Raw genomic sequence first — 18,536 nt, 5'->3', positions numbered from 1 at the left:
AGAGGATCTAGTTAGATTTGAAGGTCTCCTTAGTTGTGTATGTCCCGTTGGGTTAGTGGTTGAATGGATCCTTTTATATTATGCATAGATAGCCTTAATTCGATTAGTATTCCTCCTCTGCCATTTTATCTTTCTTGGCTTAGACGGATGTCTCCATTGCTTGGCTTCATTTGGTTCATAATTGGAAGTTTGGTTGTTGAGGTAGTATGTGAATGGATGTGTAGCATCTTTGGAGTTGCAGTAGATTCTGCTTGTCGATTCCTCTTTGTGCCTTATCATTATTTTTAGTCCTTAGGTTGCGGAATTGAGGTTTGCTCTCTTTTACCTACCTGATTGGTTCCCTGATGGCAACATTGGTGTTTGGGTTAATGGTAGCCAAGAGAAGTGACTATTGGAGTTGTGAGAAAGGTGGTTTAGCCTTCGCTAGTATTGTGGTAATCTTCGTTGGTCGTCTCTTCCCTTCCACCTTGGTCTTATTCTCATCTATAACGTGGTACTCCATTCGTCAATCTTTTGGAATCATCCCTTTTTGAGGGTTTTGGTGCCAGGTTTGGCTAGTTTGGAATTTGGGAAGTGTGATTTCTCTTTATGCCATGTTACTCCTGTTACTAGTTCTCTACGGTTGTATTGGTAGCTCTCGAGGTTTGGGTGGTCAGTTAGAGTTGGAGCACTGGTATTCGTGGTTGGATTTCGAAGTATCCTAAGTTGAAGGATAGAAAGTTGGTTAGAAAGTTCATCTACAAGATAGGATCAAAGTAAATCATGGAATGTGGGATTTTTAATTTGTTTAGGATGAAAGGTTGTTTTTTGGCATAATTGGTAGATTATAGTGTTTGTGAGTGTGAGTAGATGCCCTGGAACCATTATCGATCAGTTGTCCATGATTGTGCGTTGCCTATGGCTTGGTTTATCTTGGACTAGGATGGTTGGCTCAGATTTGAGGTGGCAGAGTAGGTTGTGGGCACATAGTGCCTGTGTTTTGGAAGTTCCTTTGGTCGGAGTAAGTCACTGAAGCTGGGCTTAGTGTGACCTTGTCATTCGCGATATAATCATCCTTTAGAATGGGGTGTTTAGTTTCAAAAAGTGAGTTTTAGCTTGGATGGTTGGTTTTTGAAGCTGAGAATGAAATTTAGGGCTTTGCCCTAGGTTGGCTTCCTTGTTTTGTCAGCCCTAGAGGTCTAGTTAAGATATGTGGCTACTTCGAGGTTCTGGAGTTGGGTTCTATAAACAAGTTTCAGATGGTGTTGGAGGTTTTCAGGAAAGCTAAGGATAGGCAAAACACCCTTGGTGGATAGAAGCAGAAGGAGTTGGAAGCATAAGACCAGAATTTGGAATCTTGAGTTGAGTTGCACCTGCCATGGTCCTGTATTTCTCATTTCAGAGGTTTCGAGGTGGTTTTGGTTTTCCTTAAACGAATTTGGTGTTTTTGGTCAGGTTCGGGCTAATTCAGCGAGAGTTGGAGCCTAGAAAAGAATTGGAGGAGTTTTGGAGTTGGAAGTGAATTTGATGATTTTTCTCTCAGCCTGAGTTCTATGATGGCATTGTTAAATCCCATAGGGTGTTCGAGGGTCTGGCCGAGCCTGCGGGCCAGGTACCCTAATCTTTTTGTGCCTTCAGGCTATAACTGTACTTCTACTAATGTAGAAAAAAGTTCTTTTAATAGTGGATATTGTAATGACCCTCCACGTCATTTTATCTATTTTTGAGCCTTTTCAATATTTAGAGCTTTCCTATAGCAACTCCAAGTCAATTATGACTTGCTGGCACTGACAGTTTGGTCGCCTAGTTGTTCGTTTGGATTTTATACCTGTTTTTTTATTTTAGAGTTCTTGAAATTTGAACGGTTGACTTCAGTCAAAGCTCCAATAAAACAACCTCAGAATGGAATTCTAACGGATCTATCAGCTAAGGAATGGCCCAATTAGGCTAGTAGCATGATCGTCATGAGTTTTGAGGCATTCGGTACGAGTTTGGGGTCGTTTGGCGTTTTAGCCTTTGAAATTTGGCCTAAGGTTGGCTTTGATCAATATTCTTGGAAAACATGCTCGATTTGAAATTCTATTAGCGCAGTTAGCTCTGAAATATCGAATTTGGTCTAGAATGACCTTTCGTGTGATTCTGGAGGCTTTCGGTCCATTTTGAACCTCCTTGTTGATTTTAGCTTAAAATGGCACTGGATGTGAAATCCACTTTTTGTTGAGATGACCTCGGATGGAAATTCTGAATGCGCCATTGAAAACAGAACGTTGAATTTGGTGGGTTAACATAGTTCGTTTGCATGCATAGGGTTTCGAATGAATTCTGAGCACCCTATCAGAGTTTTAAAAGTAGCCAAAACCAGCTCATGCAGCTCGGTTGGTGCAGACCCAACTACCCTTCATGTTCACCAGCCCTAGGGGCCACTTTTGGGAAGCCAGCCATCCAGGCCTACGTGATCGCGAACTCCTATCCGCGTTTGTGAGGGTCAAGTCTGCTAACCCTTTGCATTCTCAAGGATACTCCCGCGATAGCGATGACTCTTTTTCACGTGGACCGTGATCGCGATCCTTGGGATCCGCGACTGTGATGGCTTTTGGGGATTGGTCTTTTAAATAAAGACCAGCCATGAATTAGCTCGGCTCTAGTTAGTGTTCTTGCAATTTTGTGAGCTTGGAAGCCCCAAATTGGGTGATTCCAAGTGTTAGTTGTTCGTGAAACTCGTGGCTATGTGTGGGAGTGTTTGGGGAGCTTCGAAAAGCATCATTTTAAGGTAAATTCTATCCAATAAGGACTGTCATCTCTCTTTTTAAAGTTTAAATGGTGAATTAATTTGCATGAACTGATTCTTTCGTATTTAAGCGTCAAATTGTGCTATAATTTTTACCACAAGCTCATTAGGCTCAAATGAATCTTTTCATAGAGTTGAATTCAGGATTTTTGGTATGGGTCGCATAATTTCATTTTAGATTCAATTTTGGATCTGTCACCGAAAAATGTGATTTTAGTGTCAAAATATTCGTATTGACATTGTGATCGATATTTTATTAGCGTGGTAGCACTAAGAGGTGATTCGGGGGTCGAAAGGTTCAAATTGGAGGATTCGAAGTACGCATGATCAGCTTTGCGGTAGGCTGCAATCTCCCACTTTGACTGAGCTTTAGTAGATATCGTTTAGTATTTATTTCATATGATTTAGGTTTGTATTTGTTGAGTTTAGGACTTCCTCCTTCTATTCCATTTTCTCGACTCCGAGTGAGCCTTAGACTAGCTTAGTCTCTTAAAATCCTTATCTTAGGTCTGTGGCTTTAGCCGCATGTTGGATTGGTGAGATTATCCTTCTTAGAATTGTTATTGATAACTTTAGACTAGGTTTGAGCCTTAGATGTTTCAATTGTCCTACTGAGTACCATTTGTTTGGTACTTATACTATACTTTTGCCCCCTGCAGATCATAGTAATCGTCGTTGATATAGACTGGTGCGGAGCAGCTTTTGGTTGGGAGATTTGGTAAGCTCATGGCGTCCGGAGTTGTCGATTTCCATCTATGTTTGATGAGGACTAGTCTTTACTTGCTTTCGAAGACTGTATGTACTTATGTTTATATTCTAAAAGCCTTGTACTCCTATTTTGATTTAAATGCTCGACTACTGACTGATACCAGGTCTTGGGGTGGTTCCTTGTGTATTATTTTTGTTGTGGTTCTCATTACTTTCTATTTTCTGCTTTATTGGTTCATCTTCCGTTTGATAGGTCGTTGCCTCTAGTTCTAGGCTAAGGGGTTAAGAGTTAGGCTTACCTGTTGGTTTGTGTTAGCGGGTGTCATCATGACCTGAGAAATCTGGTTGTGACTTCAACCCGAAACCAAATCAGTTCGACACAATATATATAATCTTTAAAATTTATTTTTACATAAAAGTATTTACTTTTATATAATTTTTAAATATTTCTTATATTTTTTATCTTTTAACATATTATTTCAAGTTTGAAACTTAATTTTGAAATGGTCCAATGAAGGTTATAATTCATAAATGTCACTAACTCTAATAAAGCTCAAATCAAAATCAAATTAATACTAATGTTAATAAAAAAAAAATCAGCACTAAGAATGACCAGAATGTTGAATATTCGTTCTTTAGTTTACGTTGGTTTGACAATTAAAATATATAACCTAATTTTAGTTTTTCTTTAATGTTTAGCCATGTAACTAATACTTATTAGACTTATTTTAGCATGATCTAGTACTTTTAAATTATGATCATTTTCATTATGACATATTAATTTATAATATTTATTTTATGGAATTTCATTATTATTTTTGTGTTGAATATTTTAGTGTCATCATTCATCTCATATTATGTGTTATTTTCTTAAGAAACACCTTGGATAGTTGTATTTTGGTAGAACTAAAGATATATTTGAAGCACCAAGTTAATTATATGTTAGTATGAATACTTTACCGGAAAAACTCCAAAAAACCCAAAAGCCTAAGAAACCCAAAAAAAGCCCGAGGTTAAAAAATCCTACTTTAATGAATTTGGTTTGAATTATAGATTTAAAAATTTGACACAAATAATTTAATTTGATATTTCGAACCAACCCAGTTATGTATACCCCTACTCTGTACTATAACCTCGGCCCGATAATGTTGTTAAAGGATATAAATAATTAAAGCTAGAAGGTTGGAAAATAGGTTTTAAATTTTTATTGTTAATACAATTATTTATTCAAATGCAAAGTCGAAAACATTTTGTCCAGTACTTGATTACTAAAATTAGTATAGTAAGAGAAATCATCCTAAAGAATATTACGTATTTCTTTAAGAGGAAATATTTGTGTCAAAGTACTACTATTTGTCTTTTAAAAGCAACCTTAAACATTCAAGTATTCTTTTGACTCAAACATGGTGTTCGTTATTTTTTATTATTATTCTTTCATGTTCCGTTCGTGAATTGTTGTCATTTTCAGGATCGTCTCCATCGTAACGCTATTAAAGCAATTATTTGGGGTCTCAATTTTTTTGAGCCTCCATTTTTTCTTTAAAATATAGTATATATTTAAGAAAATCTCATGTATTTGATAAATTTGAAAAGAATTTTTTGGTTAGAAAATATAGTAATTTTTTTTATCTCATTTAATATAGGGATCATAGTAATAATTGAAAAATAGCATAGTATTTAGGTAATTGTAACATCCTTTCTTATGTGACTATCTGATTTGTCGCCTCATTTATATTCTGATAATTATCATGAACCAACATTATTATTCTTATATTTACTTTTTTTATCCTCCTTTCACTATTTTTATTCTCTCATTATTGAATATTCTAAAGTCTCTCAAACGATTAAACCTTTTAAATGATGCAAAATCTATTGTTGTTTGCTTATAAAAAGATCAAATTTATTTTTTGTTGTCTTCTTCAAATTTCAAGCACTAAATCTAATCAACGCTATTTTTATATCATTATATCAACTTATCAAATAGTGCAACACTATTTTTCGATATCATTATATAAACCTTTAAAAATATTGAGTTAAATTTTATTATTTTAACTTTATATTACATATTTTTCGTTGAAAATTTACATTGTTTACATTTTACTTCGTAATGTCTATGTATATCCTACCTCGCCAAACTTCATTTGTAGGATTACACCGGTATATTATAATTATTCAATTTTTATATGCCAACTAAAAGAAATAATGTCTCACTATAAAGTTTGGCTTTAGGCCCCCCATATTTGTTGAGATGGTCCTGGTCATTTGTAGCAGACGTTTATGATTGTGCCTTAACAGTTTTACTTTTATTATTTTTGAGCTATGTTGGATAAAAAGGAATTGCTCGAATGGTAAACACCCCTCACTTTCAATCTTAAGATTGTGAGTTCGAGTTGGAGCAAAAAGAGGTGGAAGCTCCAGAGGGAAAGGGTAAGGAAAAATAAGATGGCCCAATTATTTAAATAATATATTATATATTATTAAATATGAATTTTAGCACAAGTTTTACTCTTATTCGAAATACTTTTACTTTTTTTTATCCGAAGTAGCAAAAAAAGAATGAATACACTCTTTTCTTTATTTCTCTCTTCCATTAATTTCTGCAATATTTCTCCCTCATCCATTAATTTCTGCAATTCGTTCTCTCTCCCAATAAATTCCCCAACAACTCCAACCTCCACCAAAAATTTGTTTTTGTGTTAAATTTATATTATATGAATACATATATAATACACTTCTAACACAATTTTAATATATTAACCTACAAACTAATTTAAATAGTGTGAATGTTTGAAATTCTAGTATAATATTTTTTGACATCATTAATAACAAAAATAAATATAAACGATAATTGTAATACATTTTGAATTTAATATATTACACATATTATAGGCATGTTTCAATGCACGCGGTGAATATATAACTAAAATATTTTCAATACAACAATATATTTTAGCACCGTTAATAAGAGAAAAAATAAAAAATAATTATAATATATTTTGAATTCAATATATTATACATATTATATGCATGTTTCAATGAACATGGAGAATATATATCTAAAATATTTTAATACAAATGTATGATAAGTATTATGTGTAAATTTCAAACATTCCAATAATATTTAAATTAATTTACGTTGTTGAAATGTATTATATTTGTTGGGACAATAATAATCGAATTCATAACAATGTATAATATTGAATTCAAATTGTATTACAACATATTTAATATAATTTTAATACAATTGTAATACAATTTTTCAAAGTTTCACTTCTTCTTCTCTGGTGAATCACCACCACTAGATCATCTTCGGACTATCAGTAGCTCCAACCAACCAAAAAACAATCAACACGCAGTTCACCCACGCTCAAACTAACCACCAAACTCTTTTTTCCCCAATTTTTTGGTGCACTCACCATCACCTGCACTGTACGCCACCTCTTCATGTCTTCCTTGTCTTCTTGGTGGGAGCTTGTAATTTTTAGTTGGAATTTGATGAATTTTTTATTTAGTTGTTACATTGTTTGTTGTTGTTGGATCTATTAGGTAGTGGTGTGGAGGTGAGAAAGGAAAATGGGAGTTGGGATAGTGGTTGCTTGTTTTGTTCGCCTGAGAAACCATCTCCGTCAAGGTTAGATGGAGAAGAAGAGGTTGGACAGAGAAGGAGAAATAGAGAGATGAGGAGAGTAGCGAGATAATTTTAAATATTAAAAGTAATTATGATATGGATGGTAATAAAGTAAAGTATCTAAAACGGGTAATAATTAATCTAAAAATATTCTTTTATGTAAGAAATTCAAAAAAAAAAAAAAAAACTATGTTGAATTCAATGTTTCGATGATTGACAAACATTATACAAGAATCAAATTCTGTAACTGTAGATTTAAGTCTTTCGCAAACAACTGTAGATGACTATTGAATATTGATCAATGGGTTGGAAGCGGATTTCAAGTGTAAGAAGGATTTCTTGAGAAATTTAGTTTATGATATAAATGGGTGAATCAAGGAACTAGAACTCAACATGAAAACATTATTATATCTGAACAAACGTAAAGTCTTGAAATTAGGAGAAACCATGTGAAGGTCAAAAGTTAAGACAATCAAGTTCAATTGGGATTGGATTTCTTGGCTAAATTTCAATGGGTTCGGGATAAAAAAGACAAGAAAATTTCGAACATTACATCTGTTAAATAAAGCACCACATTGATCATAGGTGCTATTTACACATATCAAGATTTATTCTTAAGTGTCATTGTGAGGAGTGCTTTGTAAGAGTAAAATCATCAATGAAGAGAACCCGTTCCTAAGCAAGATATTGTTATAGTTCTCGAGTTGTCAGCTTAATTCTTTGTTCATAATATTATAACCTATTTACTTTAGTTCAGATTTTTGCAATAGGTGTTTAATTCTTAGGTTATAAAGACTTTCAAATCTAGGGTTAGAGTCTTAAGCTAACAAACCTAAGCTTTCAATCTAATGAACCGAAAGAGAAAGGGATCACAACATGATGACGACGACGATAGTGAAGATGATGATGATGATGTGAAATTGAGCTTACACAGTCATCATGATCATCAACTCAATGACTCACAATCCAAGATTTAGTGTTGAACAACATCACTTTGAGTATTAAGAAATTAATTGCGAGAATTTAAAAGTGAAAGTAAAGAATAACACAACTTTGATGCTCTCGTTGTGACTTGTCTAAATTGTTACTTATGATTAATTCAGAAGAGTAATTCTAGAAAATCATTGCTCTTAATTTAGAGATGCTAGTGATTTTGTAGATTATGCACACAAAAGATTCGATTTTATAGCAACCTATTTTTAGTTTTGACCTTTTTATAAGAAATTTCATTTTTACATATAAGAAATATAAAAATCATCTCCCGCTCAATTTGTAATTGGTCATAAGAGATCATTTTCCCAAGGAGATTAGGGTGTGAATTATTAAAAACAATTAGGATAAGATCTAAATCACCAAAAAGTGCATATGTCGGGTGCAAATTGCAATCAGAAAAGCTGGAATTCTAACGTGTTGCAACTATACAAAAATTTCAGACCTGAACTCAAGGAAGTACCCACCAAATTCAGCAAAATATCTTCAACTCCTGCTAAAAGGCTTTCTTGATAAAAATGGTAGATTGTCTGTTTGACACACAAAGCTAAAGGTACTCGTCTACAAAATGTTGTCGTTCCAAGTAGTTTGAGAGATCAGGAAAATTGGAACGCAGATGACAATAGCTCTCCTAAAAGCTTTATATCACAGTTGCTGCCAAGGTCCTGCCTAAGAATATAGCAAGGCTCCTTTAACAGTGACTCAGATCACATAAGATCCTAAAGCATGTCATCGAAAGAGAATCAATACCGCATATTGTGATGGAGATCAAGATTGGCAGCTCAATGATATATGAGATGGTGCACCGCATAAGAATTCACATTAGCCAGCCCTCCGGAGAGAACTTTGGTTATATTACTTGCTCAAAGTATTTCCAAGTCAAATTTTGACCGTATTCCCACAGAATCGATCACATATCCGTTGAGGGTAGAAGGGAAATACTCTTCTTGACGGTTTTCCGTGCTCGCCAGTGAACGGCTGCTGCAGTTTCTGATGTTCCCATCTGAACAGTAGTTAAAAAGAGAATCAGCACTAGATGCTAACTCTTTTATCCATAGTCCATGACCACGAGTAACATAAATCTCCACAAAGTGGGAACATAATAAATAGCAGCAAATACAACTTTTCTGTTCCCCCTCCCCCCCTGCCCATTAAAGATGCCTCCCCACTTCCTTTAACAATCGCTGGATCATATTCTTTTACAAAAGCATAGGTAAATAATTAGTGGCACAATACACATCATTACCTATATATGGCATTACTCAAAATAATGAGTTAAGCCAATTAAACAATGCCTTGAAATACTAGAAATGCTACTTGACTCCGAAGGCTGACCCCCCCACCCACCCAAAAAAAAAAAAAACTTCCCCACAAAATGAATAAACAAAAGGCAAAGGAGGATAATTCTTGAATACGTCGCTATTAATAGATCATATAACAACAAATATATCAGACGAATGATTATTTTTTCCAATCACCCACATCAAAGTGAATAAAGACTGTTAACATGTGTGAATTGCCTCCTCTAATATATATATATATATATATATATATATATATATATATACGAATTTGCAACCAAATACAAATTCCAAATATATCTAAAATATAAAATATCAGAGAGAGGACATTAGTATTTCTTTAATTTTATGTTCATCATGCAGCCTTTCGTGTGGGCATGATTCTTTATCATGAACCAATTGGTAATAACTGCTGATGCGCTGACAATAAGACTTAGAACTTATGACCCTTAAAAGTTATAACCATGTCAAGATGTGTGATAAAGCTTAAATTGTAAGAGAGAAGACACTTGTTCATTTTAGGTCAACAATTGGAGTTGAAACAGCGCACACCTTTTTCCTCTAATTCCCAGTTTATCTCTGAACATTTTCTGCTATTTGTTTTAGTAAGAAAAATAATGTGTTCCCCAAAGGAGGAGGAGAAGGAATGATCGCGTACCTTGACTTCCATATTATAATAGTCTTGCCACAATCTGACATCTTGATCATAAGCTGTAAGTGCAGTTTCAAACAGTTTTCGGACATTTCCCAGACTAATCTTATCTCCACTAGACGCAAGGTTCAATTCCAGCTCAATGCAATTCCTATACAAAGAAAGTCCTGGGTGCGGTAAAGCAAAAAATCTGCACAAGGTGGTCAAATGTCAGTAACATGTATCTATTGCTCTTTAAAGAACAAATGAAACATCATCTAGCATCTCAGCACCCCTAAATTTGAATCCACATGTCGGAAGAAGTTGTGATTAAGTAATAGGGACAATTTCAAATATATACAATAAAATAATTAGTTTATAACAAACATAGTCATGTTTTATTTACATAAGAAATAGCCAAAATCATAGGAAATATATAGTGACTATACAATATAGCTTGTCAAAAGTCATAGAAAGTATACAGTGACTATACAATATAGATTACTTATACATGAGCTATACACTAAATATACATTATGATATATTGTATACATCTGCATATACATGTATATACACCGAATGACCATTTTTTGGGTAATTAAAATGACCGAATGGCCATCTACTGTAATTATCCCAATAACAACAACAAAGTCCAAAGACTGAAAAAAGCCCTTATATCTCTCAACACCCTGAATTTTAAAGAATCCAATATCAAGTAAGAGTTGCACCAAGGAGGAACCAGGTTAACCTTTTTGATACTAGTAAGCAAGTGAACTAACGAGGTACCTAATTACCTAAACCAACTTCAGAAAACAATTGATTAGCTAATGCAATAGTGAAGGATGATGATTTGTTAATAAAGTGATGCAGTTGGAAGAGGGTTCATTATGTAGATTGTATTCCCTTAACCTAAAAAAGTGGGCTAAAGATAGATGTCAGCACACTTTTACCACGCTCTTAAACAAGTCTTCAGGTTAACGTACAAGAACACATTCTCTATAACAGAACAGTTTATCAAACAATAGACTATATATACATGACAATAATCAATCAGCAGTAGCATACCTCTTATACAACTCTCTAGCACTCCCAAGTCCATCCCTTTGCAGAACAGAATTGATGATGGTAGTAGAGAGGGAAAAACCATCATCACTTCCACCATCTTTGGCCAGTAAAGTCATAGAAGTCTCCACCAACAAGTCAAAGAACTTCTTATGAGTGGAGAAATATTTGAGCGCCTGCATAATATGTAATGTAAATGGATCTTAAGAATTTTTTTGGAGAAAATGGATCTATGAAGTTCAAGCTTATAAATATCCCACTCATTCGACACTAGTAAAACTAAAGCATAGAAGGAAATCAGACTGAATGGCATCTAACAATATTACTCGAAAGAAAAATTAAAATGATAAACAAAGAAGATTCTTGTGCTTGATGAAAATACCATGGAACTGGCTCCAAGAGGTCCTAATTTTTTTTTATTTTGGCTCAGCTAGAGCTTCCATCCCAACAACTACTGAGAAAGATATAAGTATTTCTGTTGGGTAATATTTAGTTTAGTTTCACAGAGATAAGGACAAATCCAGCACTCTTTATGAATGCTACTCTATGCCAAAAACATACACAAACAACAGTAAAACTCTGTTGCATCATGCATCTGTCATTTACTTGTACATCTCTAACATGCTAACATGCTAACATGCTCAACAATGTAACGTGCACTGAACTCAATGGGATCTGCCAACATACAAACACTGCTCAGACTTGCATTATATATCTAATCACATGAAGCCCTCAATGGATGCTTCCCTACTCTAAAAAAAGTAAAAAGCAAATAGAAAATAAAAACAGAACATAAATGCCAGTGAAATGGTGTAGCCATGTGCATGTCTCAACCACTGATACATCTCTAACATACTCAACATAACGTGCACTGAATGGAATCTGCTGAAATATAAGCACTGCCCAGACTTGCATCTTATATATAGTAATGTAACATGCCTCAATTCTCACAAAAGGAATTATTCAAATAGCAGAAGTTCTTTTTTAAGAAACAGTGTATTAATCATCAGTACAAAGATAGTGTATTTACATGTTCAAAAAGAAGCAAAAGATGTATCCTTGGTCAGCTTATAAGTATTTTATAATATCTAGTAAGGATTAAGCTTCATCTACATAATTTTCTTTACACCAAAAATGAAATAGCAGAAGAAATATTGATATATGCAACTGGAAAGCAAGACCTCATATATCAGTATATCACAGCTAAGTCAGAAGGAGCAATACAGTTTCTATCACCATCTTATAATGCATGACAAAGACTCTAAACAGGGAAAGGTTTAAGCTTTGGCCTACCATAAGCCATATAGTTTCTGCTTCTGATATGGGAAATTTCAACAAAACATTTCTCAAGGGCTCAAAGATAGAAGACAGAGCTGCCTTATTTGGCATACATTTCTTCTGGATAAATCTCATTTCTATTGAGAACCATAAAGCCCATAGCTGCACTGCTTCTGAAAATTTTCCAGAACACAATTTCTCCATCAAAGTCTTAGCTTCATCTACTTTCCCAAGTTGCAGTAGAAAAGAAACATGCTGACAAGCAAGATCTTCTGTGATGCACCCCATGGTTTCAGCCTTTTCATATACTACCAAGAGATGTGAAATAGGATCCATAGCATGACTAGCTGCACTGAAGTGCTCAGAAGATTGACTTCCCTGATTTTTAAAATAGATGACGTCCATCAAGAACTTCGCATAACAATCAAACATTGAGGCTGAAGGCACAATTTTTAAACCCTCCTCATAAACCTACAGAATCGATGCATGTAACCTTGTCAGCAGGGTACAGATATAAACCATAAAAAGAGAAATGCAGATAATGAAATCTCCAACCCCACCCACCCCCTCGAAACCCACAGAAAGAGTATCAAAATTTGTCACTCAAGAATGTACAGTTGCCTGTACCTGTTAATGAACGAAGAAAGTTATACAGGATATTCTGAAAAACAGTGGTTTACTACCAGGCACTGAAAGAGTGAATCAAATCATAAAACTAAAGGAAAGGAAGATCTCAAACAGTAAAGCACAAGCATAGTAACATTTCATGTGCAACCAAAGACTTTTGGTAGATGTCTTCTGATTTAGTCACTGGAGAAGTATAAAACTATCCTCGACAGTAAAGTTCAAATAGCACACGCTCTGTTGCACATGAAGGAACAATCTTCCCATCACACTAGAAGATGGACACTCAGAAGGGGTAATTCCAGAATTTATGCCACTTTTCCTTAGACTGGAGAATTGGAGCAAACAATAACTGAGGATTATTAAGGAATTAAGAACCTTCATTTCAAAATAGCAAGCTTAAGTTTCTGGCAAACATATGTCCTTTTCACGTGATCTTAGACATGAAAGATCCAGAAATTATCACATTAGACAGGCAATACAAGGATTAGATTATAACATCAAAATCGAACATGTGGATCAACTAAGGTTTAGAGTTACCTGAATTGCTCTGCTTAACTGATCAGCTGTCATTGCTTCAGTAGTCTCTAGATCATTAAGATCAATCACTTCCTGTCTTGCAAGCCAATCCCAATATTTTGGTTCATTTGAAAAGTCTTGTTTCATATCACCAAGTATTTCATTTCGCATATCTTCTGAATGACCTAAATCTGTTGCTTCTAGTATCTCAAGAAACTTTGTTCTTAAACTGAAACTGGAAGGGAGGGCTTTAATAGAACCACTGTAAACTGTCTGGAGAACACTTAAACCTTGTTCCCTAAATAAATCTAATTTCTCCTTCGAGTCTTCATCGTGAAGGTTGGATAATTTGTCTTCCTCTCTTTTATCATCAAGGACAATAAATAATTCCTTGTTCTCATCTCTCCAATGTTCCTCTTTAGCATTTTTGCCAGAACGAGCCAGTGTTCCCTCATCCTCTCCTAGCACAACTTTGCGGGCCTTTAATTTATTTAGGTATGTAAGCTCCATTCTGAGATATTCTACCCACAGATCCTCAGAAGTTGGACATGCTCTCAAGCCGCTATGCATTAGGGCACGAGCAGAAGCAGCATTTAAGTTGTTATCGAACTCCCAAGCTGCAGCATATATCCATATTCCAGGCACCTTAGGATGAAACCTGATTGCCTGCGCAAGGGCCTATTGAAGAACAATAGGCGTGAGAACAGTATAAGACACCCGAGACTCTCAACATTTAATGATTTGACACAAAGAACAACATCCAAGTTAGGACACTCTCATGCTCCAAATCCTACTTGAACCATTGGCAACTTTTAATCTGATTAAATATATACCTAGCATATAGTAAGGAGCCTCGGTTAGTTATTCACTTAATTTTTTCACCTTTCTCCACAACTATGTACCCAATTAGACTCTAGAAAGTTTTGATTATCAAGAGAATTCAGATGTGCTTTATGCAAAAGAATAAGCTTTCAAAGCTCTTTTTCAGTCAAACAAACAACCTATCGATTTTCAAAGAACTCTGGGCCATTGGAATTCATACATATAAGAGGAAAATCAACATCAGATAGATTTTGCCATTTGACCATGATGCAACTGATCATATGCATGTGCATAAATACAGATAAGAGAACAAATGATTAAGAAATATATATTGTTTGTTAAATCCCAAGAGAAGTTAAAGAGTTAAAAACTAGAAACTTGACCACAGAACATACTTAGTAAACCAACTTTGTAATCAAGGTTTAGTGTGTTGACTGCCTTAATTTACAATTATATTCAAAATACACATTTAACTGTACAAAATAAGTTCAGCAAATTCACTGGTTTGCAGAAGGTGCAAAACTAACACACTACGGACAATCCTCAATGCTTGACAAATGGAACTTTATAAAAAAAAAAAGACACTTCAACATAATAAAAGAAAACTTAACCGCCCTTTCAATTATACTCATTATCTCAATCTTAAGCTTTTTTTTATTTCCAATGTTTTAGAAGTTGTTTGCACTCTAATAATAAGTAAATCTCATCAAGAATCAACCAATCAACTACGCCTCAATGCTAATTAACTTTGTTCCGTCATTCCAATAATAGAAAATTATGCACATTATAAGACAATCTAGGAACTCTCTAAATACCTGGCTTATGGAATAATAACTAATTTAAGGATAAAACACGAAACTTGAGCTTCCAAATAAGCAAGTTTCTGCCAAGGTAAAACGTACCTTCTTCATTCGACCATTCCTTCGCTCCCTACAGAACTCCAAATACTGAAACCAAAGCTCTATATCTCCCTTAAACCTAGTCGTGGCGAGCCGATACGTCTCAATAATCCTGGAAACTCCAGCATAATCTGAAACTGATTTTTTCAACTTTCTTTCGCCGGTTTTTTTCATGTGAGTTTTCTTACGGAGAAGTCGTAGAGAATCGAGACTTTTCTCATAGTCAATGTAAGCTAAAAAATCCTGCTTCAATGGACTAGGTCTCTTCAGCCTGTACTCAAATTTCCGGCGCTGTTTCACTATTTCCGCTATTTCCTGGCGGCTAAATAGACCGCGTTTTTCAAGGTCGTCCAACTCAGGGAGCATACGCTCCAGCTTGTACTGTACAACATCCGCCATAGATTTTCTTTGTTTTCTCTTCTTCTTACTCACTGGGCAAGAAAACTACAAGGAGTCTCTAGTAGAAGTACAGAAAAAAGGAAAAACGAGCAGAGGAGGGTTTGGGAAAAAAAGAAGTTCAATTTGGGCTACATTTGTTTGATTTCTCATCCGGCCCATTAAAAATGAATATGGGCTTGGCAACCCCGTTGATGGATCTAACTACTTTTTGATTTTTTTAAAAGAAAAAATTAGATAAAATTCCTTAATCAAAATTACTCAATCATTACTTATTACACAATATGGCTTTATGCAAACCTTCTTGCAAGTGAAATGCAACTTTTGCTGCACTGCTTCTCTTCCTTCTGCTTCTTCAAATTTATATTTTTTTTTAAAAAAAATTGAGAAAATATTTGTGTTACCCTTTTTGACTAGGCGTTAAAAATTTAGAAGTGAATATTCAAAATCTGGTTTAGACTCGGGGCTCCTTAAGGATTCAATGCTTCATTTATAGAGTTGTTCAAAATAGTGTACAAAATTTTCACCTTTCGCTTGCAAAGATAGACATTAACAAGTGCTGAAACAAATCTTGAGATATGCCTTTAATGACTGCTAATAATTTTCAAGAAACACTCATCACCATCAAGCAGTTTTGCCATGTCTTTTTTTTTAAAAAAAAAAAAAAAAAAAAAAACTCTTTAGCGTACCCCATTTGTTTATTTACTTTATCCCTTGTTGGCATGAAAATCATAGTTGCTCCGTCATTGTTTCGTCGAGTTTGAGCTTCGAAATAAATATTGTATAAATATTATATATTGATGTATTTATATTTCTGATACAAAATTATACATTATATATACATTTTTACACTATTTATACAAATCAATACATTATATATTAGAAACAAGCAATGGGTAAAATGTTATCTATTGTAATGACCCATTCCTGTTGTTATGGGAAAACCAATAGTGAAAGATTTGGGCTAGAAAATTTTTTGAGTAATAACTTTGTAATTTCAGCCAAGGCAAGTCTCAAACGAAATCTGAGTGAAGTGAGGTCTAGGAATCCGGGATTGGATTGAAGTTAATGTTTAAGTTTGGATTTGGATTTGATTTTTTGATAGTCAAGACGTTAAAGATCCATAGGGCTTTTCAGAAGTGAATTCGGGTGGGTAGAACTCCCGAAATTAAATTCAACATGAAAGGATTATTTTATAACGACAAGATTTAAGGTTGTTTAGTAAAATTGGGGCTTGGGGAAAGAATTTTGAAATACTATTTCTGTGCAAGCTGTCATAGCGGGCAAAATCCCACTATGACGGGACCACTATAGCAAGATGGAGGCCTCTATAGCAGGCTGATCATGGACTAAATAGGGAAAAGTCTCAAAAACGTTATGATTTCTACAATTTCATACTTGGGAGAGCAAGGGGTGACCTAGGGCTATTTCCTTCAATTTTCTATCAATTCTTGAGCCAAAGGTAAGTTAATTACTCCCTTAAATTATATTTTGATTCTTAAACCTTAGAATTCATGAAATTATCATGGGCAGAGGGTTCTTGACTTGAAATTAATGGTGAAAAAACCCTAGTTGGATGGTAGGATCATAAAATTGTCCAAAGGTTAGTATTTGAGTATAATTCAAGTAATTTAGGTCATTTTTCATTGCTTCTTTGTATTCTTTGTTTGTTTTACAGCAAGAAGAAGTCAGGACACTTCAAAAAGAGAAAGCTCAGGTTCTTTAGAGCATTAAGTCTTGATTTGAGGTATGTGATGGTTGTCCTTTTTTTGTTTTTGTTATATGTGCATGTTAACTACTCTGTAGTTGATCTTGGGCGCATCTACGAGCCCATGTTCCGTGTTTCCCATATTTATTAGGCATTTTTGATAAGATGTTGAAGCTAATTGATGTGTTTTGAATGAAATACCTATCAAGTGCAAACTAAGGTAGGTGTTGAAGTAAATGCAGGAAGTTCGGAGAAGCACAAGAAATAAGGGAGAAAATTTCTATGCAAGCACGATGTTGGCGCGCTGCGCCAGCATGCAAATTTCAGAGGCTCATTCTGGATGCGATATTGGCGCGCCGCGCCAAGAAGGAAAACAACAAATTCTCTGCAGGCGCAATGCTGCGCGCCAGCATACAAACTACAGAGGCAATTTCATGGCGCAAGGCCATTTTTGTTGAAATTATTTTTGTCGCCTTTATAGTTACGTACGAATCCTTTTTTAAGAGTATATCTACCGCGCAACAATTTTTTTAGGTAAATAACAACATGTATATGTAATGTATAATTTTGTATATACGATATGTAAGTATGTATAAAAAATGTATGTTTATTCATAAATACTATTATACAATATTTATACACATATTTATACGTTCTTTTTATTAAGAAGTGAGATTATATAGAACAATTACCTCAAATAACCTTAGGAAAACTTTCAATATTATTTGTAAGCTAAATTTCCAAATGGGCGTATCCTTTAATTATTTTTTGGGGGGGATAACACACAAATACCTCTTCAACTATAATCGAAATCGCTAGAACACATTTTAACTATACATGAGTCTTATTATCTCTGAATTATTTTAAAGTGTAATAAACACACCCTTCAGTGCTGAGGTGGCACAGAGAGTGGTTCACTCTCTTTGAGGCAAGTGAGACACGAAAAAGAGGTATAAAATCTGACTAATTTGGACACATGTCCATTTTTAATTGGACATTTGCATTATTAATTAATACATATAAGTAGTTAATATTAAAACTAAGTTGATAGCTTTTAATTATTTTTTTTTCATTATGAAATAGAGCCCAATTTTATCATTTTTAGAAATATAAATATTTTTTTCACAACATACTTAAATTGCCGATGATCTTTTTCTAGATATTTCATCAATTTGTATAATATCATAAGAATTATACATTTTC

General features: G+C 34.3%; 1 protein-coding gene across 2 annotated transcripts; it reads right to left on the bottom strand.

Moving 5' to 3' along the window:
- Positions 1-8,450: 8,450 nt before the first annotated feature.
- On the bottom strand, positions 8,451-15,740 carry LOC129873373 (uncharacterized). 2 transcript variants are annotated; one of them, XR_008762715.1, is made up of 7 exons: positions 15,233-15,740; positions 13,530-14,186; positions 12,381-12,836; positions 11,091-11,263; positions 10,053-10,236; positions 8,844-9,096; positions 8,451-8,762 (listed from the first exon to the last, which is right to left on the bottom strand). XR_008762715.1 is itself a non-coding variant. In XM_055948456.1 (6 exons), exons 1-6 carry the CDS (start codon positions 15,626-15,628, stop codon positions 9,004-9,006), a joined length of 1,959 nt encoding a protein of 652 aa, XP_055804431.1. In that variant the 5' UTR covers positions 15,629-15,740; the 3' UTR covers positions 8,451-9,003. The 2 variants fall into 2 exon arrangements, 1 of the variants encoding a protein (XP_055804431.1); XM_055948456.1 differs by having other exon boundaries at positions 8,451-9,096.
- Between the last annotated feature and the right edge of the window lie 2,796 nt (positions 15,741-18,536).

This window comes from Solanum dulcamara, chromosome 11 (genome assembly GCF_947179165.1).
Source record: "Solanum dulcamara chromosome 11, daSolDulc1.2, whole genome shotgun sequence".
In the NCBI taxonomy this organism is placed as follows: domain Eukaryota; kingdom Viridiplantae; phylum Streptophyta; class Magnoliopsida; order Solanales; family Solanaceae; genus Solanum; species Solanum dulcamara.
Note: the sequence above shows the minus strand (reverse complement) of the source record. Positions and strands in the feature narration are given on the sequence as shown.

What these genes read in the sequence shown, in the direction of transcription:
- LOC129873373 (XM_055948456.1), bottom strand. Translation starts at nt 15,628, where the DNA reads ATGGCGGATGTTGTACAGTACAAGCTGGAGCGTATGCTCCCTGAGTTG. An exon ending in CAGAAACTATATGGCTTATG is followed by an intron (nt 11,264 to 12,380) that starts GTAGGCCAAAGC and finishes CATATTATGCAG; the next exon opens with GCGCTCAAATATTTCTCCAC. An exon ending in ATTATAATATGGAAGTCAAG is followed by an intron (nt 9,097 to 10,052) that starts GTACGCGATCAT and finishes ACTACTGTTCAG; the next exon opens with ATGGGAACATCAGAAACTGC.